Source organism: Bufo bufo, chromosome 5 (genome assembly GCF_905171765.1).
Source record: "Bufo bufo chromosome 5, aBufBuf1.1, whole genome shotgun sequence".
Classification (NCBI taxonomy): Eukaryota; Metazoa; Chordata; class Amphibia; order Anura; family Bufonidae; genus Bufo; species Bufo bufo.
In genome coordinates, this window is record NC_053393.1 from 223,211,679 (window position 1) to 223,236,652 (window position 24,974).

At 40.6% G+C, this 24,974-nt stretch overlaps 1 protein-coding gene across 6 annotated transcripts in view; it reads left to right on the forward strand.

The window, feature by feature from the left end:
* Positions 1-24,974, forward strand: part of GLI3 (GLI family zinc finger 3) — a 223,923-nt gene that overhangs the window by 171,761 nt on the left and 27,188 nt on the right. For 5 of the 6 annotated variants that reach the window (XM_040432675.1, XM_040432677.1, XM_040432676.1 and 2 more), the window contains exons 9-10: positions 4,334-4,450; positions 5,221-5,361. In XM_040432675.1, coding sequence (XP_040288609.1) covers positions 4,334-4,450; positions 5,221-5,361 — 258 coding nt within the window. The remainder of the gene's footprint in view (positions 1-4,333; positions 4,451-5,220; positions 5,362-24,974) is intronic. The other variant, XM_040432680.1, reaches the window with a different exon arrangement.

A 24,974-nucleotide genomic window follows, 5' to 3' on the forward strand; every position in this document is an offset into this window, starting at 1 on the left:
GCCGATAAGCTGTCCATTCAAGTGAACAGAGCTTAGCCCCGCCCAGGCCATTGATACTAGTCGTGACGTCACTGGGCCTGCGGTAAACAGCGAGAAGGCCGCAGCACTACTGCCAACGCCGCTGCCTTCTCAAACAGCTGATCGGCAGGGGTCCCGGGTGACCCCCACCCATCAGATGCTGATGATCTATCCAGAGGATAGATTATGAGTTTAAAAAAACTGCAGAACCCCATTAAGGCTGTATTAGACAGCCCGATTTAAAAGGCAATTGTTGGGGAGGAAGCGTTCCTTCCTGGCAATCACCAGCTTGCTAGCGGAGAAGACCACTGCTATTACGTGCAGCGATCTCCTCCTCAGTATAACATTACTCTTCCCTATACTGAATCATTGTTTACCAGCAGCAGATCATGTTTAGACACCATGATCTGCCGTCTGCAAACAACGATTTTTTTTTTAAGCTGTCAAAAGATTTGGATTGCCCGATGAACGAGCTTTGCCGCTGTTCATCGGGCAGTCGGCGGCAGTATTAGACTGCGAGATGATCGCTAACGAGCGCAACTATGAACGTTCGTTAGCAATCATCTGCCGAAAAATCAGTAGGTGTAATACAGGATTTATCTACTTGAAAAGATCGGCACTCAGCATCTGGGATCACTCTAGATAAGCATTTTATTCCTATAATTGTAATATCACCATACAAATAGCAAGTAAAAAATTTTTGGGGATTATACATATAAAAGTAAAAATATGTGATAAAAACACAAATATCCCAGTATCCAAATGTCTCGATCAAAAGTGAGCAATCACCAGCGAGATCAACAGCCTATGTGTGGAGTCAGACGTCTCACTCCACACATAGGCTGTTGATCTCGCTGGTGATTGCTCACTTTTGATTGAGACATCTGGATACTGGGATATTTGTGTTTTTATCACATATTTTTACTTTTATATGTATAATCCTACAATTTTTTTTACTTGCTATTTGTATGGTGATATTACAATTATAGGATTAAAATGCTTATCTAGAGTGATCCCAGATCCTGAGTACCGATCTTTTCAAGTAGATACATTTTGATATACGGTGATTGGGTGAGTCATTGCGATCAGTGCACCAGTTCCATGTTGGAGAGCAGGTTGTTATTTATCAAGTAATACAGGATTTAGTCTAGTTTATAAAAAATCATGGAGAATTCCTTTAAAGGGTATATGCACCTTAACACATTAATATACAATAATATCTATAGATAGATGGAATGATAGATTATTGTAGATAGACAGATAATAACCACATTAGTGTCACAGCAGTTTTTTTATTTTTACATTTTCCAAATGGAAACCAATCTACAGAACCATATAAAAATACTATACATATATTTGATGTGGATGTAAATAGCATCTGGGTTATACATATTTAAATAAAAGTATAGAATTTGATCATTTGGATTTGCAGATTTACCGTCTAGAAGACATTTTAAAGCAAAGTTTATGAAATATTTGTTATGGTTATACATCAATGGATTTTTTTCTAATATGAAAATGTGTTTGCACTCATGTATCAAAGTCATTCTGCCTGTCCATCCCATGCTATCACTTCAAAGCTCTAGGATGGATTATAGAGGAGTTATGTGCGGCATACATTATACCCACATATATCATTTCTGTCTGGCCCATTGTTTTTCTTGTATATTTTCCAGTGTCTTACATTATGCTCATCATTATATTAACATGTGCTTCAACTGGACTCCTAATTAACTGTCAATGTAGCCTCCTGTCTTCATTGGTAATTGAGAGCTGTAGGCACCAGTCTCATTTCTGAGCCTATTCCAGTACCGGCATAAGTCAGCGTGATGTATTTCCAGGGGAGACACTTTGTCTTACAAATGTAGGCATATATGCACCTCTCATGCCTCCCTACAGTCCCAAGATTCAAGACACCATAGAAAACAATAAGCCAATTTACCAAATATAAACCGTGTAGACCAGTAACCCACTTTAAAGAGCACATATCCAACTGCCAGGACAAGAGTATGGACAAAATTGTGGGACAGAATTGGCACAATCTAGCATTTCTATTTTTCAGTGTTTTCCTGCTTGATCCTGACAATGACATCAATTATAGTCTATGAGGCAAGGATAAACTAGATAAACTTTACAACATGTGAATTTGTCACTTTTTTTCCCCTATGCTAAAAATTCTAAGAATCCAATAACTGCAAAAAACATTTTTTGCTCCCTTGTGAACCCTTGAGATTGATGTATCACATTATATTTCTAAGTGCTTTTTTAAGGGGTTGTCTCATCTAGGACATTGGTGGCATATTGCCAGAGGTAGGACCCACACCTTTCTCGAGAATGAGACCCCCAAAGTCAGCTACACATGCACGGCCACCCTCCATTAGTTTCTGTGGGACTGATGAAAATAGTCGAGTGCTGGCAGTCCTATGGAAGTAAAATCACTGAATAAAGTGGCCTAAGGCCTCTTTCACACTACCGTTTTTTTTCTCCGTTTTGCGGGCCGTTTTTTGCGTTCCGTATACGGTCCGTATATGGAACCATTCATTTCAATGGTTCTGCAAAAAAAACGGAATGTGTTCCGTATGCATTCCGTTTCTGTATTTCCGTTTTTCCGTTCCGTTGAAAGATAGAACATGTCCTATTATTGCCCGCAAATCACGTTCCGTGGCTCCATTCAAGTCAATGGGAACATTGATGTATGTCTTCCGTATCCGTTCCGTTTTTTCTGAACCATCTATTGAAAATGTTATGCCCAGCCCAATTTTTTCTATGTAATTACTGTATACTGTATATGCCATACGGAAAAACGGAACGGAACAACGGAACGGAAACGGAAACACAACGGAAACAAAAAAACGGAACAACGGATCTGTGAAAAACGGACCGCAAAACACTGAAATAGCCATACGGTAGTGTGAAAGAGGCATTAATCGGAGGAAATGCTCAACCCGAAACAGTGTAACGCATTTATAATCGGGGGAGCAAGTGATCCGTTGCTAACGGCAAACCCCAGCAAAAATGCATACAATGGAGGATGCTGGCAGCGGACCACATGCATCACAAAAACATTCTACACAAGATGAAATAATGTGTGGATGAAAATACAAAAATACATAAATCACTGAAAAAAGGTGCACCAAAATAATATGCGACTGACCATACTGGCTAGACCCTCACGCTGATGTTAAAAGCTGAGACTTTAGCCAATATCTTCCAGTCAGGAACATATCAGAGCCCTGCGCACCCCGTCAAGGTTTCTCAGTGTGGCGTGGGTCCTACCGCTAAACTACCTATCGTGTGTGAACACAGTCTGATAGGTGCTAAGGACCGGCTCACAGCTAAGCTCCTAGATACCTTGAAACATCCCCTTTAAGGTTATATTCACTTTTGCAGTCGATTGTGTATTGCTCCAATACAAAATAACCTACTATTGTGCATACAGTTCCTATGCAAGCCTATGTGTCCCTCTTTGGTTACACACTACAAACCATGCAGTCATAATCTCTTCTGTCTTCTCTGCTTCTTATTAATGTATATCCAGGATGTTATCAAGAAGTGGCAGAAGGGGAATTTTCAAGTAAAAGTTATATTTGACTAGGAGAATAATTATGAGGTTAATTTCCATGCATTACTGTAGGATTCAAATTGATGTCAAAACGTAGACTATTAAACAGACAGATTCACTTTAAAGAAAATGTGTCACCAAAATGTTTTCAGCCAGTTAAAACCAGAAAGCACCACACATATTTTTTTTATTCTGTTTTTATTTTATAATTGCAGATTTTTTTTATTCTATTTTCTGAACATGATTATGGGGGCGGCCATCTTGGCTGAGCTGTTCTTAGCAGCATTTAGAAAGCATTAATAAAATTGATTTACGGCAGCCACATGGGCCATAGACACAATGGTCAGTAGGGGATCTCGTTGATTTCTATAGGAGAGTTTTTTAGGCATGCTCTGTGACTTGTGCAGAGGTCATTGTACAAGGAAAGAATAGAGAAGCTGTTACAATCACCTTTTGTGAATGGTGGATGCTGTCTTATCTATACACAGAGGTGATATTATTACAGGCAGGATTAGAATGACACATAAGCAGGTAATTGATCTTTACAGATTAAAAATAACATCATTGAAAATTCTTTAAAATATCTTAAACAAAAAAACTGATTTAACCAATAGGTCATTTTCTGATGACACATTCTCTTTAAGCAAAACAGATTCCTCAAAAAACACCACTGGTGAATTTATATTAGTGAAGAATGCATTGTGTAACGTTTTTGCCTGAAATATTACAAACTTATATAATCTTGTTGATCAGCAGAACAAACCGACAAGTGAGTCGGCAGTGAGCAGCACAGGGGATCCAATGCACAATAAGCGCTCCAAAATCAAGCCTGAAGATGAGCTGCCCAGTCCTCTTGCAGGGAGCATACAGGTAACTCTATTTTTGCTTAGATTTTTTAAGGATTTAATTTTTGAAGATTATTTTTATGTCTTGCCTTTCCTTAAAACCTATGTATCTTTTTTGTACAAATACAGAAGGTCTATAATATACAGTGGTCTGAATGTCAGTTTTTTGTTACAGATTTCCGAATAACCTATGACCCGTTAAACAGACTTTCATATGTCCTATTAGGACATAAAAGGGGGTTTCCCAGCTTGAAACTGGCCTCTATGAGTTACAGCAGAGTACTGTTGCAAAGAGTAAATCCTGCTCTGGCAGTATCAATGCAACCATTACTGCAACCCTTTCAAATGAAAGAATTCTGACAGCCACCACTAGGGGACCCAAGGAGGCAGGCGAGGATGTATTTATTATGGAGTTCTAGGTGCTGTCTAAATCCACATCCAATAAGCTCCCCCTAGTGGTGTCTATTGACAGCCAGAATGTATGAGTGAAGAGAAACAGGGAATTTCATTTACAAGCAATTTACCCGTTTGAAGATATATTATGAATTTAAGAGAATTCTGAACACCTTGACCCATAGGCTATGCTATCTGAATATTTCTGCCAGATATATATATATATTTATCATTTTGTAAGTTTCAATTTGCTAAATGTCTTTCAGTATAAATAAATGTTGTATTCAGTTCACTGCTGGCATTTTAAAGTGAACAGAGTATTTTGAGCAATTAGGCAGATCTCTGTCTTTCCATCTAACCCCCTGGTAATTTAACATTCCCATCTTTTAACTCTGTGTCTAGGATCAGCCAGATGGAATGACTCTGGTGAAAGAGGAGGGGGATAAAGATGAAAGTAAACAAGAGCCTGAAGTAGTCTATGAGACAAACTGCCATTGGGAAGCCTGTTCCAGAGAGTTTGACACACAAGAACAGCTAGTGCATGTAAGTTAATGGAATTCAGGAACTGGGGTTTGAAAGCTATGTGACCTTTCAACAGTGAGGTCGGGGTCTTTGACCCTGTGTTGAGTCAAGTTTCTTAGCCAGCAGCGTAGCATGCTGGAGAGGACTTTATGAGTTTCAAAGAATAAAGGGAAGTCTTAGTCATGGTGCTTGACCTGTTCAGTCAGCTAAAGCTTACTGCAAAATTCAATAAAGTCTTCAGCAGAGAGTGTAATGGTTTTGATCGTGTAAGCCAGCAAACATTATTTTTTTCTGTAGGAGACTTTGATATTTATTGAGTAATAGTAAGCTGAACATGAATTAATACTAACCTGAAGCCAGGACTTCTTCCATAAACCAGGGCGTCTTTTTCTTCTTCACAAATTTAATACATTATTAGTTTTGTTAAAAGAAGATTGTTCGCTTCAGGCAGAAAACGATTGTTGACCCTCACATCCTCTGGACCACCTCTCAGCTCAATACCGTAGAGTCTTCTTCATCCTCAAGCAGAAGGGCAGGAGACTTACTGTTTATAGGAAAATTATGTAAAAGAAGAACTGAAGCAGGAACGTGTCAGCCTCATCTTTACTACATATAGCAGAGTGATTCTGAACATGGAAGCATTTAGTATGACACAGTAACAAAAAATCTAAATGCAGAGGTGCTACATGATATATAATACAATAATACTTATGTGTAATTGACATTTTATTAAATATAGGTCCCAAAGTGGATCTGGCAAGAACAACTGTAATGTAACAGCAGCTTGTCTTAAATAGGTTGAACTGAGATTAAAGGAGTTGTCTGTATTCATGCTGATGACCTATCCTCAGGATAGGTCATTAATATCAGATCACTGGAAGGCCAACTCCCGGCATCCCCAGTCATCTGTTTGAAGAGAAGGCCGCGCTTGTACGAGCACTGCTTTCTCTTCATTGTTGACCTGCATGTTGTCGCAACTGAACTGGCGTACGTGGCGTGAACGGGGAAGAAGTTGCAAATCCCCTTTGTGACCGGATCTGTGACAGATATACACCAAAAATTGGAGTATATCTTTTCATAAATGACCCGCTCAGTTTTTGAAGCAGTTTTTTAAGTCAAAGAGGTAGCTCCACCTCCTTCCTTTATATTTCCCATTCCTTTTAAATTCATTCCTGACTTAGCTCAAAAAACTACCAATAACACTAAATGTGTGTTTCTAGCCTTACACATTTTTTATTTTGGCAGTTTTAGAAATGGTGCCGTTTTTACAAGCTGCTTTGTGATTTTACCACATCGAAAAACATTTAGAAAAAAAAATGCAACACAAGTATAAACACTGCAATGAAAATGTGCAAAGAATGCAGCCCTTTGCACATTATTGCCTGCTCTCTACTTATATTCCAACATATACTGTAGATTATGGACAGTTATTACAAGAATTAAGGCCAGACATCTGTACCATGCCTTCATATAGTGATCTAATTTCAGTTCAGTGGAACAGCAGGAGGTCCCAGTTTTGTGACCATAATATGAACATTAAAACACTGCCGTATCACAGCTGTCTGGAACTAGCCTTACAGGCTAATATGTTTTTATACTACTAGGAAATTCCTACAAATTAGGAGAGTTGTCATGTTTAAGCTTATAGGAATTCTCCAAGAAAAAGTGCCAAATTTATTTATTTATTTTAGAATTGTATTTTTCAGGAACAGCACCACTCCTGTCCATGCACTGTCTGGTAATGCTGCTCTGCCTTACTGAGCTGCAATGCCAGACACCACCTATGCAGATATTTTAGTTGTCCATTCCTTGACATACTTGGATGTAATGCGAGGATCTGTATGATTATGTGTGGTAAGCATCTCCTCACCACATAATGAAGGAACCATAATGATATCTACATCATGAATGCAGCTTTTCATAGTAAAATTGTACACTGAACAAAGTAACCTGCAGGTCAGGTGTCTACGTGCTATTTTCCTTGACTTCTACAAGGCAATATCTGAGACCAAATTGAAAAATGTCTTTCAACTATTGATATAGCGAAGCTTTCAGTCTGCATTAATCGGCAGACAAGGTGTTTTAAACTATCCTTCCTCCCTGTCTTATTTACAGCACCTATCCATCGCCACTACTGCATCCAGTTAATAGCAGGATTCATGATCTTCCATGGTTGTCTATCTAATGTGTGACAGGACAGGCTTCCTGCTGTAGCAAGTCACTATCTATAATTGATATCCTTCCATGGAATGGAGTATAGGCTGGAATGGCAGAGTTTCGCTGATCAGTTTTAAATCCTGACTTGGTTTTGGATGATGCTGCTGAAGTTGAAGGCTTCTTTATAACCTGGTGAAGAGACATACTGTTTAATGTAAGAACCTGTGAATAGGAACAACAGAAAAACACTGCTTGCTGCCCTCTTTATTAACTAATATTTGCCACTCCGTACTCTCTTTTATCAACTAATATGTGCCATTCCATGGTCTTCATAAGCAGGGATTTGAAAATGTTTGTGGGACAACTGGGAAAAGTAGATTAAAAATAGCCAGAAGCAACAAATTCTATTTAAAAATGGTATGTGCTTAAAGTGTTTTCCCCATAATCCACTGAGACCCCCGATGATCACTAAAACAGAGGTCCCAAGCCCCTCAATTGTTGCTCACTGCATGAACACAAACTATACAGCTGGCCAAGTGCAGCACACAGATGTTTTATCCTCATAAGACATTGAATGGCAAAGATTTTGTCCCTGAAACACTTTCTTCTGACTTAAAAAAAAATCATGCCACTGATACATGCAGCCCCGCCAGACTTTCATCATCCTTGCAATTTCTACAATCGGCCCAGTTTGGGGACTGGATCCAATGCGTGCAAAAGCTTGTGGTGGACACTTTTTAAAGTCCTTTCAGAGTGCTGCGCCTCCTGCACATCTTCTTGCATGCACAATTTCTTTGCGGTCTTACCCGTTGTGCTTCCACCCAGTTTTCATTTCAAGACATTAAATGGAGCACCCTTGCTCAACTGACTTTCCACTCACATTCCTTTTCACTGCTGTCATGCAGTTAGGAGGAACGGGAAGGGTCAGGACCCCAATGCTAAAGAGATGTGTGGTTTTTGGGATTAGGGATGAGCGAATTTCAAATTTTGAAGTTCGGGTTCGTGTTGTGGTATTTACTGAATTGCGTTATGGATTCCATTACCACGGACCATAACGCAATTCCATGATGGATTACATAATGGAATGCATTCCGTTACTCATTCCCTCATAATAGAAGTCTATGGCCTGCATAACAGATCCGTCCGGTTTACGTTTTGTTGGAGTCCTCTCGTGCATAATGTAAACCAGACAGATCCGTTATGCAGGCCATAGACTTCTATTATGATGGAATGAATAACAGAATGCCTCTAAAGCAGGGGTAGGCAACCTCCGGCACTCCAGGTGTTGTGAAACTACAACTCCCAGCATGCATACTTGCTCTGCTCTTCTCAGAACTCTCATAGAAATGAGTGGAGCATGCTGGGAATTGTAGTTTCACAACAGCTGGAGTGCCGGAGGTTGCTGATCCCTGCTCTAAAGGCATTCCATTATGCAATCCATCATGGAATTGCGTTATGGTCCGTGGTAATGGAATCCATAACGCAATTCAGTAAATACCACAACACGAACCCGCACACCAATTTCAAAATATCAAATTTGCTCATCCCTAATTGGGATCCCAGAGATAATGCATTTATTATCTATCGTACTTTTATGATAATGTTGATTGTGAGGATACTCCTTTAAAGTATCTGTGAAAAAAAAATCGTAATTTTGGTTAAGCTGTATGCACCATCTCTAACTGGGCGGACAAGCAATGACTGGGGAAGTAGTAAAAAGCTCCTCATTAGAAAGACAGTGCTGTGTATAGTCATACTTGAAGGCTCTCCAGATACTTCTTACCATTCCTGCAGTGTTTAATTTATGGAGTGTTGGCCATACTTTGAGTTTTCTCTGGCTTTGAAACAAGGTCAAAAGACAGTTAGACTCAATTAATCTTCCTCTTGTTTTCTGGACAAGTTTAGTGTCTTGCATTAATTCAGCTTAGTATTAAAAACAATTGTTGTATCACTATTCTCTTCATTGAGTGGAGCAGTTCACAATTATGTACACTCATCTGTTACAGTTTACGTTCTCAGGCCCCACATTAGCCCCAATGTTTTTCTCTCATTTATACTAGGAAAGAGTCAGAATCTTTCTACTACCTATTAGCAAAAAGATTTCTGTTCAAAAAAGTGAAAACCACAAAGGGGGACATTTATTAAGGCAGGGCATTTTATACGCTGGTCAGTCTTTGATGGACTGGGATCAGATGTGCCATAATTTATTAAGAGAAGTGCACCTCTGAATAAGTGTGGTGCGTCTCTGCAGGTCCGTGCACTAGAAGTAAAATCAACGTATGCCAGCCAAGAGCTCACATAGATTTCAGGTATGACTTAAGCCATTTCAGAGTAAATTATAATAAATGTCCCTGGCTGGCTGGAATTGGCCCTGCCAATAAATGTCAAGTGGCAAGCATGGTACAAACCGGGCAAAAATGGCCAGTAATGTAGTTCACTTCAGTACCCTATCCTTCTTGTACTTTAGGATACAATAATCCCTGAGTGCTTCTTTCAGCTGTTTCTTTAGTGGCATTTTTTGGTTTTCTTTCTATTTTTTTGAAGGCTTCTTTTTCTCCGTAGAAAAGTATGGCATTGTGTCATGAGCACAAAAAATGCAACGCAATTGTTAGAAATGCCACTATGAAACAAAATGCATGTGCATTTCAAAATTCCAATAAACTTTCAGCTAAAATATGGAGTTTTGAAGTCGCCATTTTTCCTACGCAAAATAAAATGTAAAAACATGTAAAACAAAATGTACAAAATTTTTTAACAAAAAAAATAAATCCAAAAACGCCTTAAAAAACTACATGTGAACCCAGGCCTGGGCTACACAGTCACTTTTTGAAGTACTGATAATTGATTTTATATTTTTAACCCCTTAAGGACCTCCACCGTGTATATGTATGGCAAAAGTCTGTTCCGTAAACATGGCGGCCTCTCGCGTGTGCAGCGGGCGACAAAGCCGCAGGGTTTCTGCTATTTTAAATAGCAGAGACCCGTGGCACATGTATGCGATTAGCCATAAGGCTGATCGCATACATTTTCCCCTTCAGATGCCGTGGTCAAATGTGACCATGGCATCTGATCACACCGGAAGCTGAAGTCGCACGCTTCCAGTCCGGTAACATCATTCCCCAACTGAGATTGGGGAACCTCTTACATGCCTGAAATAGCCCGAAGCCTGCTTGAGGCTTCGATGCCTATTTCAGGACTATACCAATGCAGGCCACTAGGTGGGAGCATTGTATTGCTATATTCCAAACAAAGTGTTTAATGATGGCTCTTTAGCCTTCAATGAACACAATGGGCAAATCTAATGATTGCCAGTTATTGTCAAAAAAAGTGAAACAAAAATTAAAAAAACTAAAAGTTTGAATCACCCCCCCTTTCCTTAAAATAAAAATACTTAACAAAAAAATAAAAATAAACATAATGGGCATCGCTGTGTGTGAAAATGCCTATACTATTAAAATATAACAATATTAATGGCATATGGCAAATGGCGTAATTGGAAAAAAAGTGATCACAAATTCGCACACACTTCAAATTGGTATCACTGAAAAGAACAGATCGTCCCACAAAAAATGGGCCCTCACACAGCCCTGTACACATAACTTCAAAAAAGTTATAAGGGTCAGAATATGGTTACACATTTTTTTCCCTCAAAGGTTTAAAAAAAAAATAATCTGTATTAAAACGCAAGAAAAATTATACAAGTGTGGTATCGTTGTAACCGTACTGACCTAAATAATGAAGGTAACAGGTCAATTTTACTGCATAGTGTACAATGTAAAAAAAAAAAAAACCTTTATCAGAATTGCGTTTTTTCCCAATTCTACCCAATTTGGAATTTTTTTTTTCGCTTCCTACTACATGGTATGCAACTGTAAATGGTGCCATTAAAAAGTACAACTTGTTCCACAAAAAAAATTTGCCCTTATAAGGCTCTGAATGGAAAAATAAAAAAGTTAGGACTAGGGGAAGGCGGGGAGTGAAAAATGAAAATGCAAAAATGGAAAATCTCAGGGTCCTGAAGGGGTTAATGACAGCTGCAGTCCCCAAGATTCAATACATCTCATTGTATTTCTTTGGACCACAGTGATAGCTCAATAGTTACAGATGTAGCAAATGTTAAAGAGGACCTTTTACTAGTTTAAAAACTAACTATATCAGTGGGCAGAGCGGCGCCCAGGGGTCCCCCTGCACTTACTAGTATGTCTGTGCGCCGCTCTGTTTGCCCGGACTCCCAGGCTATGAGCTGTGCGCTACGATTGGCCAGCGCTGCAGCAAGGGACAACCCTAATACAAAAACTCCGCCCAGTACAAAAGAGGGAGCGCAGACACCGGAGCCTATACCGGGCGAACGGAGCGGCGCACAGACATACTAGTAAGTGCAGGGGGACCCCTGGGCGCCGCTCTGCCCACTGATATAGTTAGTTTTTAGTTTTTAAACTGGTGAAAGGTCCTCTTTAACCTGACACCTAAGGCTGTCCATACATGCTCAGGTTTTGATCAGGTTTTCTGATGCAGTTTTTGAAGCCAAAACCAAGTGTGGATTCTAAAGGGATTATTAAAGAAGAAAAAGTATAAGGGCTGATTCACACGACCATGCTCAGTCTGGGAAACACAGTCCATGTGTCGACCGCATTTCTTGGAATGACCACGGTTCCAATAACCCAAACTCAAGCTACTCTTGTAGAAATCATGGGCTTGCTCCAAAACAGTCCCATTCAGATGAATGGAAATGATTTTCTTCTCCAGAAATTTCTGCAACAAAATGTGTCGTTTATAAAGGCACCCTAACTGCAAAGATTTGTGGAGGCACACAAAGGATTTCACAGCAGAACTTTAATGTCAGTCACAGACATTTAACCCCTCAGATGTCATCTGAGGTGGCTCCCCCACGCTGAGATTGGGAAAGACGTTTGTAGGTCTGCAGGTGGCAGTGCTCCATTGGAATATACTGAATTCGACATGTACTACTGTATTAAATGACAGTAGTATATGGGAGAAGCAATCTAATGATTGCACTTTAAGGTCCCCTGGCGGAGGGGCTTAAAAAGTTAAAAGAAAATATTAAAATTAAAATCACACTCCTTTTCCCAAAATAAAAATTATAATAAAAAAAGATAAATATCATATACACTGCCATGTCCCAAAATGATCGAAATATTAAAATATAATTTTATTTATCCCCTACGGTGAAGGCTGTAATGCAAAAAAATATATAATATTTGACGATTTACAGTTTTTTGTCATTTCCCCTCACAAAAAAGCTGAATGAAATTTTATAAAATGTCATCTACACTCCAATTAAAACTACAGATCACCCCACAAAAATGAGCCCTTACAGAGCTCTGTAGATGGAAATATATAGTGATGCAAAGGAAAAAAAAAATTCTTTATCCATGTTTCTTTTTTTTTTAAGTATTAAAACATGTGAAAAACCATATAAATGTGGTATTGCTGTAATTATACTGACCCAGAGAATGAAGTAAGCAAGTTAGTTTGACCACATAAGGAACTGTGTAAAAACTTAACCAATAGAACTATGGCACAATTGATTTTTTTTTTCTAATTCTACTTTATTTGTAATTTGTTTTCTAGCTTCCCAATACATCCTATGCAATATGAAATGGTGACATTAGAAAGTGCAACTTGTTCAGCAAAAAAAAAAAAAACTGGAATGGAAAAATAAAAAGTTATGGCTCTAGAAAGGCAGGGAGTAAAAAATGAAAACGGAAAATCGACATGTCTTTAAAGTGTTTCTTGCTTGCAGGAAGATTAGCTTGCAGTTATTTGTCTACAAGGAAGGTGGCTGCATATCTGATCTGCAGAATGTATGCTTGGTGTATCTGCAATTTTCGTCATATAGTGAGCGGTAGTGTAGGTATGGGACAAGCATATCACCAACCCTAGACACTGAAGTTCTTAAAGAAAGATAAGTATTCAAGCTGAAATGAAACAAAGCTCTGACTGTATTCCTCCTTGTGTTTAGCAGAGATAAACTTCACTGGAGTCTCAGTGCTGCTCCTGGCAGAAGCTTTAATTGGTAAAATGCAGATTTTTTTTTGATCAGGAGAGGATTACTGTTGTTATCAGTATAAAGCATCTTATTTGAAGATGAAAAGGCTTCACTGAATCACAGATGCCAACATTGTTGCAAGGCGCTGTGGCGACTGACATCTCAAATGGAACTGTGATTTATTAGTCTGTATTGGCCAGCCTAGCCTAAGTAATCTAGTGAAGGTCCCGCTGATTTGCAAATTTTTCTAAACAAATTGCTTTTTATATACAGTTCCCTGCTAATATTTCCTAAAATGACAGCATTTAGACTAAACCATACTAACAGACGCAGAGACTCGAAACGTGTACTGATAACTGCGCAGCAGATTTTTAGGATGTGAACCCCAGTCAGGGCTACTCCAAATCTATCTCGGTGGTTCTTTTTCGAGGGTTGTCTGATAAGCTGGCAAAGGAAAGATTAATAACAGCCCTTGTTGCTATCAGTAGCGTCTTGTCGATTCCCTGTAAGAGGCCTGTCTACTCAGCATGGAAATTATTGATTAAATAAGAAGTGTCATTAGGTGGTAGGTTGATCCATAATCACAAACTGCAGCGGACGGTGAGATGCGGTGCCATGAATCAAACCTTGTGCCCAACTCGTTTATATTGCTGTGACATCCGCACCGATTAAGGACATCCATTTCATATACCTGCCAGCAGTGGAAGAACAACACTCAAACTAGAGAGCAGCATTAGATGACAGAGACAAAGCCACATCCAGGAAGAGGGACAGAGGGTGGTGGTCATTTGTTTTCAGGATTGCCCACTAAGAAAGGACTTTATTGATCAAAGAGAAAACTAGATAGGTCCTACGCTTGTATATTTTTTCTTTTCTTTATTGGTCTCACTTCACTTGTGATGGAAGTGAGAACACTTATCATTCTTTTGTAAGAAAACCCTGTTGTGGCATTTGTGAGCATACAGTACACAGGCAGAATTCATGCTGAGCTATTCTACGTGACATGTAAATTGGAATGCAGGATTTATAACTAAAATGTTCCTAAAAAAAAAATGGTGCTCTGCTTAGGTTAGTTGCACACTAGCATTAGACATCTGGCACGGTGTGTCAGCAGAGAGCAGCCTGTCTGATCTCTGTGCACTACGGCATTGCCGGAGGTTTGCAAGGCTCTGTCCGGCCCTATTGACTATAATGGGGTCCGGCAGAGATCCGGCCGCATTCTGGCAAATATGCAGAGAATCGGCCAGAATAAAGCTGCTGCATGCTGTTCCCTGACAGATCTCTAACACTATTGTGCAGCTAGCCTTATACTTAGTGGATCCCTGACTGCAAAGTTTAACAATATAACAGATTACATGTCTAATAACTACAGCCAAAGGCCCTATGTAAATCATCATATAGCTCAACTTTTACATGAGGACATATAGCCAGCGACATCCAGCTACATATGACATATAACCAGCGGAGATGAAATGTGATGTATACAGTGACCAAAGGTTTTGAGAACATCTTTTTGTCAGATGCTTCTTTTGTATAATGAAGTAAAATTCTAAACATTTCATTTTTTTTTTACCTTTTTTACCTATTTTAACTTTACCAACTTTATGTAAAGACACAAAATTTACAGTGTTGACCTTTTTCCAAACTTCTACAATTAGCCCTGACATGCTGGATATCAGCTTCTGGGCTAGATCCTTGCCTTAGCAGCTTTTGAGGATTGACTACAGGTTTTCAATGGGATTGAGATCTGGGGAGTTTCCTGGGCATATTACCCAAACTTTCGATGTTTTGTTCACCAAGCCACTTAGTTATTTCTTATGCCTTGTGACATGGTGCTCCATCATTCAGGAAAAAGCATTGTTCATCAGCAAATTGTTCCTGGGTCATTGGGAGAGGTTGCTCTTGGAGGATGTTTCAATACCATTCTTTATTCATGGTTTTAGTATGCTTTACTGTTGACATAACATAGGGCTTATGGTAGCGCTCACCTTTTCTGCTCCAGACTATCAAGTTTGAAGCTTCATCAGAGAAAATAACTTTACCCCAGTCCTCTGAAGTCCAATCCCTGAACTTCCTGTAGAATGCCAGTCTGTCCTTGATGTTTTTCTTGGAGAGAACTGGTTCTTTGCTGCCCTTCCTGACCCAAGGCCATCCTCCAAAGGCCTTCACCACTCTGTGTGTGCAGATGCACTTGCCTGCTGTCATTCCTTTGCAAGCGCTGCATTGGTAGCAACCCGTAGTTCCAGCAATTATTATAACCCTTAGAATTAAAGAGGACCTTTCACCGATTCTTACCCTATGAACTAAATATACAGATATGTAGAGCGGCGCCCGGGGATCTCACTGCACTTACTATTATCCCTGGGCGCCGCTCCGTTCTCCCGTTATGCCCTCCGGTATCTCCGCTCACTAAGTTATAGTAGGCGGAGATACCAGTCCCTAAGTTATGGTAGGCGGAGTCTGCCCTAGCGCTGGCCAATCGCAGCGCAGAGCTCACAGCCTGGGAGGTTATTTTCTCCCAGGCTGTGAGCTCTGCAATGCGATTGGCCAGCGCTAGGGCAGACTCCGCCTACCATAACTTAGGGAACGGAGATACCGGAGGGCATAGCAGGAGAACGGAGCGGCGCCCGGGGATAATAGTAAGTGCAGAGAGATCACCGGGCGCCGCTCTACATGGCTGTATACTTAGTTCATAGGGTAAGAATCGGTGAAAGGTCCTCTTTAATAAGCTTTAATTAAATATCCCTAAAGTAAGACACACGGAACAAAAATCACTGAGATAATCTCAGATAGATCTACCACAGGCAGCCATACCCATATACCCTGAAGGGTGGGGAGAACTGTCCCTATATTCTCACCCTAGTCTAGTGCTCAGCCCAGGGACGACCCCTGATGGTGGGGACTCCCTGTCCTCGAACCTGGACTCACAAAGTCCTAAATCGACCGTAATAATGAGGTGGAGGGTAGAGTAGGTGCCTGCCAGTAAAAAATAAGAAAATAAGAAAGACACTGTACATATACACTCCCCTATAAACATAGGGTAAATTGATGGACTCTGTATACAGCCCTAGTGTTGTATTGTAACAGTCAACAAGGTACACAGTGCATCAAGGTATATGAATCACCATAAACATAGAAAGACATATAGAAAATCCCAACGCGTTTCCCCCACTATCTGGGATCATCAGGGGGTAGGTAAGATCAATAGCTGATATTATAGATATCGGATACCCATACTATGAAGTGATATCCGTAATTTGGGTGAGGACCACCAATATTGATAAATCAGTGTCCGTTATGTAATCATCTTGATTGTAAGGGGGCCATCAAATGATAACGGGAGGAGATCAATCTCAATTGGACTGTGCACCGACCATAACGTAGGGAAGTGGTTGTCCCATACGGTCACATTTCCATAGAGGCATATGTGGGGGAGAACATAGAAAGACATATAGAAAACTAGGGATGTCCCGATACCATTTTTTTAAGACCGAGTACGAGTACCGATACTTTTATTTAAGTACTCACCGATACCAATTACCGATACCAATTATGGTGTGGTAATGTTTTTACAGCAAATTCAAATTTAATTTAGTCATAGGGGAGATTTATCAAACCAAACAAAGAAATAGCGGCACAGTTGCTGATAGCAATGAAAAAATCTAAAGCTGGAATTTGGTTGCTATGGACAACTGCTTTACTTTTCCTTTGTACAAGGGTTAATAAATGTATAAATGGGCATATAACAGTGTTTCCCAGCCAATGTGCCTCCAGCTGTTGCAAAACTACAACTCCCAGCATGCCCGGACAGCCTTTGGCTGTGCGCGCATGCTGGGAGATGTAGTTTGGCAACAGCTGGAGGCACACTGGTTGGGAAACACTGGCATATAAGGAGGGGAATGGGCATATGAAGGGAGAGAATGGGCATATGCCAGTGTTTCCCAACCAGCGTGCCTCCAGCTGTTGCAAAACTACAACTCCCAGCATGCCCGGACAGCCTTTGGCTGTGCAGGCATGCTGGGAGGTGTAGTTTTGCAACAGCTCGAGGCACACTGGTTGGGGATCACTATTATATGCCCATTCCCCCCCCCCCCCCCCACCTTATTTTATTATTCACTGTTTGTCTATTGTAACGTGAAATGGAGAGAAATTAACTGAATTTATCCTCCATTTCATGCACCATACCCACCTGGCCTGCTGCAATCCTTCCTATGCAGATGCACCAGAGTACTGGGAGGAAGTGGCTTTAACTTCCTCCCAGTGCCAGTGTTTCGGCAAAACGGATCCGGCATTGCGGTCAGACCGCAAAAAAAAAGTGAAAAAAAATAAATGCCAGATCCCTTTTTCCGGGTGACACCGGAAAGGCGGATCCGGCATTTCAATGCATTTGTAAGACGGATCAGGATCCTGATCCGTCTGACAAATGCCATCAGTTGGTATGCGTTTTGACGGATCCGGCAGGCAGTTCCGGCGCCAGCATAATGAAGGCGACTGAGTAGTCACAGACTGTAGGAGTGCTCCCAGTCTGGTAGATCCTTGGTGACAACCACAGCAGCCATCATCACAGCAGTCACAGGGGTTGTCACCCACTTTCCCTGAAGTTCTCAATGCCAGATCCTCCCACTTCTGCTCTGGGTGGCTCTGCTTATGAGAGGCAGCCATATTGGCTGTCACCCAGCTTTCTCAGAATCAGATGCGGCTGGCAGACATAAGAATGGACTGCAGTACCTGGGCTTCGGCAGCTCCTGCCATCTCTCCACCTCCGGCCCAGCTTCTTGCAGTCCCCTGAAGATAATATCCAGAACCCCAGCCAGAGGCGGCCTCCTCCTGCCGCTGCCGAGCCAGCACGTCCCCAGGTGGATAATATCCGCTGCCATCCCCAGGTCTGTGCGTAGTTGACATGAAACCGCATGGAACTTGAAACACCGCCGCAAAGAAGTCCCGCCCACACGCCGATCAGCTGGGAGCAGCGCCACCGCCGACCCGGAAGAAGATGGGACAAGCCGCCACCACCGCTGATCTGAGTCATGAGGTATCGGCCGTGGTATCGGCGACATTCGCATGAGTACAAGTACTCGTGCAAATGTCCAGTATCGGCTCCGATACTGGTATCGGTATCGGGACACCGACCTGGGGCATATGTGGTAGCGGACCTTTGGAGGAGCCGGCATGCTTTATCCCATAGATGGACGACTAACTGTAAGTAGGGACATATTCTCCCCAGGAAGTTTTTATCATTCTTCTGTCCCTTGGTGATATTGAGCATGCTTTCTTATGACTTAGGATATCTATATTTGCTGATGCCATCGTGCAACTCATTGGACATTCTCTTATATCTGTGGAGACTGTGAGTTTCGGTTTCTGACTTTGGTGGCTACAGGTGGAGGTGATATTTCGGAACCTAGTGTGTTCGATACCATTATATTTATTTCTCCCCCACAGATGCCTCTATGGAAATGTGACCGTATGGGACAACCACTTCCCTACGTTATGGTCGGTGCACAGTCCAATTGAGATTGATCTCCTCCCGTTATCATTTGATGGCCCCCTTACAATCAAGATGATTACATAACGGACACTGATTTATCAATATTGGTGGTCCTCACCCAAATTACGGATATCACTTCATAGTATGGGTATCCGATATCTATGATATCAGCTATTGATCTTACCTACCCCCTAATGATCCCAGATAGTGGGGGAAACTGGTTGGGATTTTCTATATGTCTTTCTATGTTTAGGGTGATTCATATACCTTGATGCACTGTGTACCTTGTTGACTGTTACAATACAACACTAGGGCTGTATACAGAGTCCATCAATTTACCCTATGTTTATAGGGGAGTGTATATGTACAGTGTCTTTCTTATTTTCTTAATTTTTACTGGCAGGCACCTACTCTACCCTCCACCTCATTATTACGGTCGATTAAGGACTTTGTGAGTCCAGGTTCGAGGACAGGGAGTCCCCACCATCAGGGGTCGTCCCTGGGCTGAGCACTAGACTAGGGTGAGAATATAGGGACAGTTCTCCCCACCCTTCAGGGTATATGGGTATGGCTGCCTGTGGTAGATCTATCTGAGATTATCTCAGTGATTTTTGTTCCGTGTGTCTTACTTTAAGGATATTTAATTAAAGCTTATTAATTCTAAGGGTTATAATAATTGCTGGAACTAGGTGTTTTTCTATTAACCCTGATTTAGATTGCATCTCTACTTGCTGGACTAGGGGTTGGTAGCAACCCGATCTCATAGCTGAATCCTCTTTAGGAGACAGTTCTGGCACTTGCTGGACTTTCTTGGGAGACCCTAAAGCCTCTTTCACAGCAATTGAACCTGTCTCCTTGAATTTCTTGATGATCCGATAAATGGTTGATTTAGGTGCAATCTTACAAGCAGCAATGTCCCCGCTTGTGAAGCCCTTTTGATGCAAAGCAATGATTACTGCATGTTTTTACTTGGAGGTAACCATGGTTAACAGAAGAAGACGATGTCATGTACCACAAAAGAAAGTCTGCAATTCTAATGCTATCAGCATGACAGAGTGATATCTGTTATGTAACTACTTTGCTGGTGGTAAGAAATCGCAGAGACTCTCTTGACAAAGGTGATATACACTCTCTTGATATAGGTGAGGCAGTTGGAACAAATAAATGAACACAGATGATGATGATGATTCAGATACAAGCCAAATATGTTATTTTTAATTATTCCCTCTAAACTTTGACCATGTCCTGACAATGCCCTGATGGAAACAAGGAGCTATAAATACAATCTCCTGAGCAAACATCGCTAGCCCTATATAACCCTGTCTTCGCATTTTCTGAGATATGTATTCTGAGACAGATTTAAAAGCCTATGTTAAAATTTTAAAACCTAGATAATTATGAATCGTCTAATCTGTTATAAAATGTAATCTTTGAAAAGTTCCTAGGTTTTATCCATTCTAAATGTTCTCACTAAAGGACAATGATGATCAATTGATTATTTTTACTTCACGAATTGGCAGTTCATTTATTTTCGACTGATGAAAAGGAAATGTGATTTCCAAAAAACTTTCAACAGTTCATCCTACAGTTTTATACTGGTCAAAAAGCATTTTGAATGTTTGGCAGTAGATGACACAGGCTACATGGAAAACTCTAGTTCTACGTGTTTCAAATGTCATAGAGGGATACTATAGTGTGAGCAAAAATTGAGGAGGAAATTCAAATGGAGGTCCAGCCGAGAACTCATGTAAAACAAGACAGTCTTAAGAGAGCTTATTTTTCTTTGTTGAATTAAATTTAAAGGGGCATTATCATAATATGATGGCATATTGCAAGGTTATGCCATCACTTTATGATCCGACCGCTAGGACTCTTACTAATCTTGAGAATGAAGGGGCCACAGCTCTAAGACCCTTCGCCATCTTTCCAGGCAGATTGTTGTCCAGTCCATCAGCTGTGCAGGGGAACTATAGCACAGGATTAAGTGAATGGGGCCAGCCACTATTCCCTGCACAACCAGGTAGTCAGGAGCTCTGCTGTGCAGGGAAATACAGTAAAGGGGCTGCAATGTGGAATCAGCACTGGACCCCTTTAGTCTTAGGATTGCTGAATTGAAGAGGATGGATGGATTATATACAGGTGAAACTCCAAAAATTTGAATATTGTGCAAAAGTCTATTTATTTCAGTAATGCAAATGAAAAGGAATTGCATTAATGTAGCTTAAAATTAGAATTTTGTGAAAAGGTTCAGTATTCTAGGCTCAAAGTGTCACACTCTAGTCAGCTAATTAATCCATACCCCCTGAGCAAAGGGTACCTCAAAATTGAGACTTTGGGGTTTCATAAGCGGTAAGCCATAATCATCCAAATTATAACAAATAAAGGCTTGAAATATCTCGCTTTGCATGTAATGAGTCTATCTCATATATAAGTTTCACATTTTAGGTTGCATTACTGAAATAAATGAACTTTGCACGATATTCTAATTTTTCGAGTTTCATCTGTATGTTCTTCCAGTTTTCTACCACACTCCGAAAAACATATTAGAGCAGATTTATAATTCTATAGATGGCGTAAGACTGTCTAGGCATGCACGAAATCTATCACATTTGCTGATGCTCTACGATAAATTTTGTGTAAGGCCACGCACTTGTCTAACTCTGTACCAACTACTAGCTGGTTTACTTTGAGACAGAATTTTACACCAGAACTTTTGTGTTATTTTGGCTCTAAATGTATCATCTTAGGCCTGCAAAGCCATGCCCCCTTCCCAGTTTTGTGCCGCGTTGTAGACAAATTCTTAGCAAATCTTGGCCTCTCTCGCCTTTCATATATTATATGTAAATTTCCACTTGGTGATGCTTCCACTTCAACTAAATACTCCCAACACAACCCTCAGCAAGCATAATATACATGTAATTACGTTATACTTATTTCTTTAAAGCCTTAAAATGAAGAAATGCATATTATGTCCACTCCCTACTTTTTTGCACTCAGCGTATTCCTCCACCATATCTGCTTCTTCTGTTCCTCTCATGTTGTCATGTTGTCCCCATGCTAGCCTAAAATATGTTAAGATTTCATCCACATCCCAGACTCATTATCCATGGTTCATCACTTACAAAGCATATCAAGAAATTATTACTTTGTGATTTAGGATGCTTCCAAGATTTTAATCCACTCACTCATCACGTCTCAGCTAGACATTGCTACCTCAGCCAAACTGGCATCGTATGAAGTCTTCAGTCTAGTATCCAGTCCAGTGAAAATGGAATTGTAAGACATGCCCAATTCACTCAGCATACTTCATAGTGCTCTCTAGGGGAAAAAGATTCTCTGGTGTTTTATTTCCATACAAACTTAAGGAAGCATTTACAAAAGGAATATGTATCTATGGTGTATTTATGTTAAGAGTCAAAATTGGTTTTCATTTAACTGTACGCGGCAACATGATTTTAATAGAAGATTTATTTAACCCCCTTTCAGAAAAGGCACAAACAGGTCAGCCCAAGCAGGTAGATGTAATGACCTGCTTCAATCCCTCATATCTCAGGCCTGGTAACAGCTAGAAATACGGGACTGGCTTTGTCTGAAATATGACAGCCTAGGGTTTAAAACAAAACCAATACTGGGAGATATAGCTGTTGGAAGTGATAGCAGCTGAAAGTGAAAGCCGGTTTCAGCTCCTTTCACTCCTGACCCTGATGTAGAAGAGATAATTTTGCCTGGTCTTGTTTTAAAGCCTAGACTGTAAGCTTTCAAACAAGACCAGTCTCTAGCTGTTACAAAGCATGAGATATTAAGAGTTAAAACATACCTCTGGCTGTGATCTCTGCCAGCCTGGAGAAGGAGAGGGGGACAGTGGGAAGCGGACAGTTTGAGGTTGAGAGAATAAATATCAAAAATATTTTAAAAATATATATGAATTTGGCAACATTATACATTGTACTGACCCACAGAATAAAACTGTCATGTTATTTAATCCACACAGTGAACACCATCAAATTAATTTCTAGATTTAATACACATATATAAACTCCAAAATGGTTCCTAAAACCAACCCGTCTGACAAAATTCAAGACTTTTTCACAGCTTAGCCTGGGCCATGTGACGTCACGTTAATTGGTCACAGAGCCTAGGCACAGCTCAGCCCCATTGATGTGAATGAGGCTGAGCTGCGATACCAAGCACCACCACTGTATGTTGTACAGTGTTGTGCTTGGTCAGCTAAGAGAAGGCTATGGCGCTCTACTGCGAGTGTCGCTGCTTTCTCAAACTGCTGATCCTGGTTGTTGGACCTTCATTCTAGAGGATAGGTCATCAGTATACAAATCTGAGAAAAATCCTTCAATGTGCCTGTTGAGGGGTTAAATGGACACTTCAATCAGAAAGAGGTGTTTTTAAGCTAAATATTCATAGAATTTTATTTCAGAATTTTAAACTTTTTTATTTCGGCAGTACTATGCCATTGAAAATTTAATTCAGAATATTTTCCTCATGTAGCAGTCAGCACGGATAAATAAAACTGCTATATAATATAGGTAATACATTGTCAGTTTACTGCTGAGAGGGGGAGATTATATCTGCAAGGTAATCTTCATGGTAATAGTAAGTGTAGAATTGGGATAACAGTATGATGACAGCTTCATTGTTCACTAGATAAAGATGTCCACAGATAAGAATTACAATTATTAGTGTATTGTGGAATGCTCTATTTTGAGTCATTACAGGGAAACACTCTCTGGCCGCAGTGATGTCCGGACTGAGAGAGTTAAGTGAGACTGACTACTGTTCTAAGAATCCAAACAAAGAGCAAGTTACACAGGAAGGTATACATGGAGAAGGACATTTATTAAGCTAATTACGCCACTATTGTGGTGTAAAAAGTCACACATTTATGGCACACACTTTTCTGAAGTGGTATGAAAAAGGGGTGGGGCTTCACACCACATTTTGTGCCCTAACAACTACTTCTTATGGTTGGCACAAGAGCGGAATGGAGACTGATCGGAGGCAAACTGATGCAATCTGAGCGGATCCTTTTCCATTCAGAATGCATTAGGGCAAAACTGATCCGTTTTGGACCGCTTGTGAGAGCCCATGACGGATCTCACAAATGGAAAGCCAAAACGCGAGTGTGAAAGTAGCCCTAGTTGCACTGAACGGCCTCAAAATCAGCGTTTTTCAGGCAGATTTTTTATGCTTTTTCACAAAATGTGTCCAGGAGTAGAAGAAGGGGCACACATCAGCAGACCGGACAGCTCTTCATCTGCCATCACAGTCCAGGAAGCTCAGGGGGAGGAGCGGCAGCACACAGCAGCAAATTTGAATTGTACTTTTATGTACCAAAACAAATAAAACTACACTCCCCCTTTTTTTTTTTTTTTTTTACTTATTCATTTTATTGAATTCTATTTCGTTTACACACGAAAAAACGCATGGTGCGTTTTTTCTGCTTCCCATTAACTTGAATGGAAAAATCATCACTGATTCTGCCTTTTTACACGCTTCTATTTTACATGTGTAAAAAAGAAGCAAGTGCTGATTCCTATTTAAATTAATGAGCAGCTGTTTATACACATTTTTTATGTGTTTTAGGCGCGTAAAACCCGCAAAAATCAGCTGTGTGAACTGACCCTTAGAGATCTGTTGCTTTATCCAGGATAATAAGTAATAAGTACTTTTAATCCATATGCAAATGAGCTGTTAAGTGCACTGAGGCCTAGCCACCAAGCCACTCTGTGCACCCTTTCACCTCCTGCTTCCTCTGGCAGCCCCTCTTTCTCTTTGATTGACAGGTCCAGGCAAATGACTATGTAGGAACCTGGCCCTGTGAATCAAGGAGAGGGAGGGGCTGGCAGAAGAAGCAGGATGGGTGCACAGAGTGGTTTGGGCACAAGTTCGGTGCACTTACCTGCTCATTTGCACATTGATGCAGAATGAAGCAGTGGATTGCTAAGTGCAATGTATCATCACATT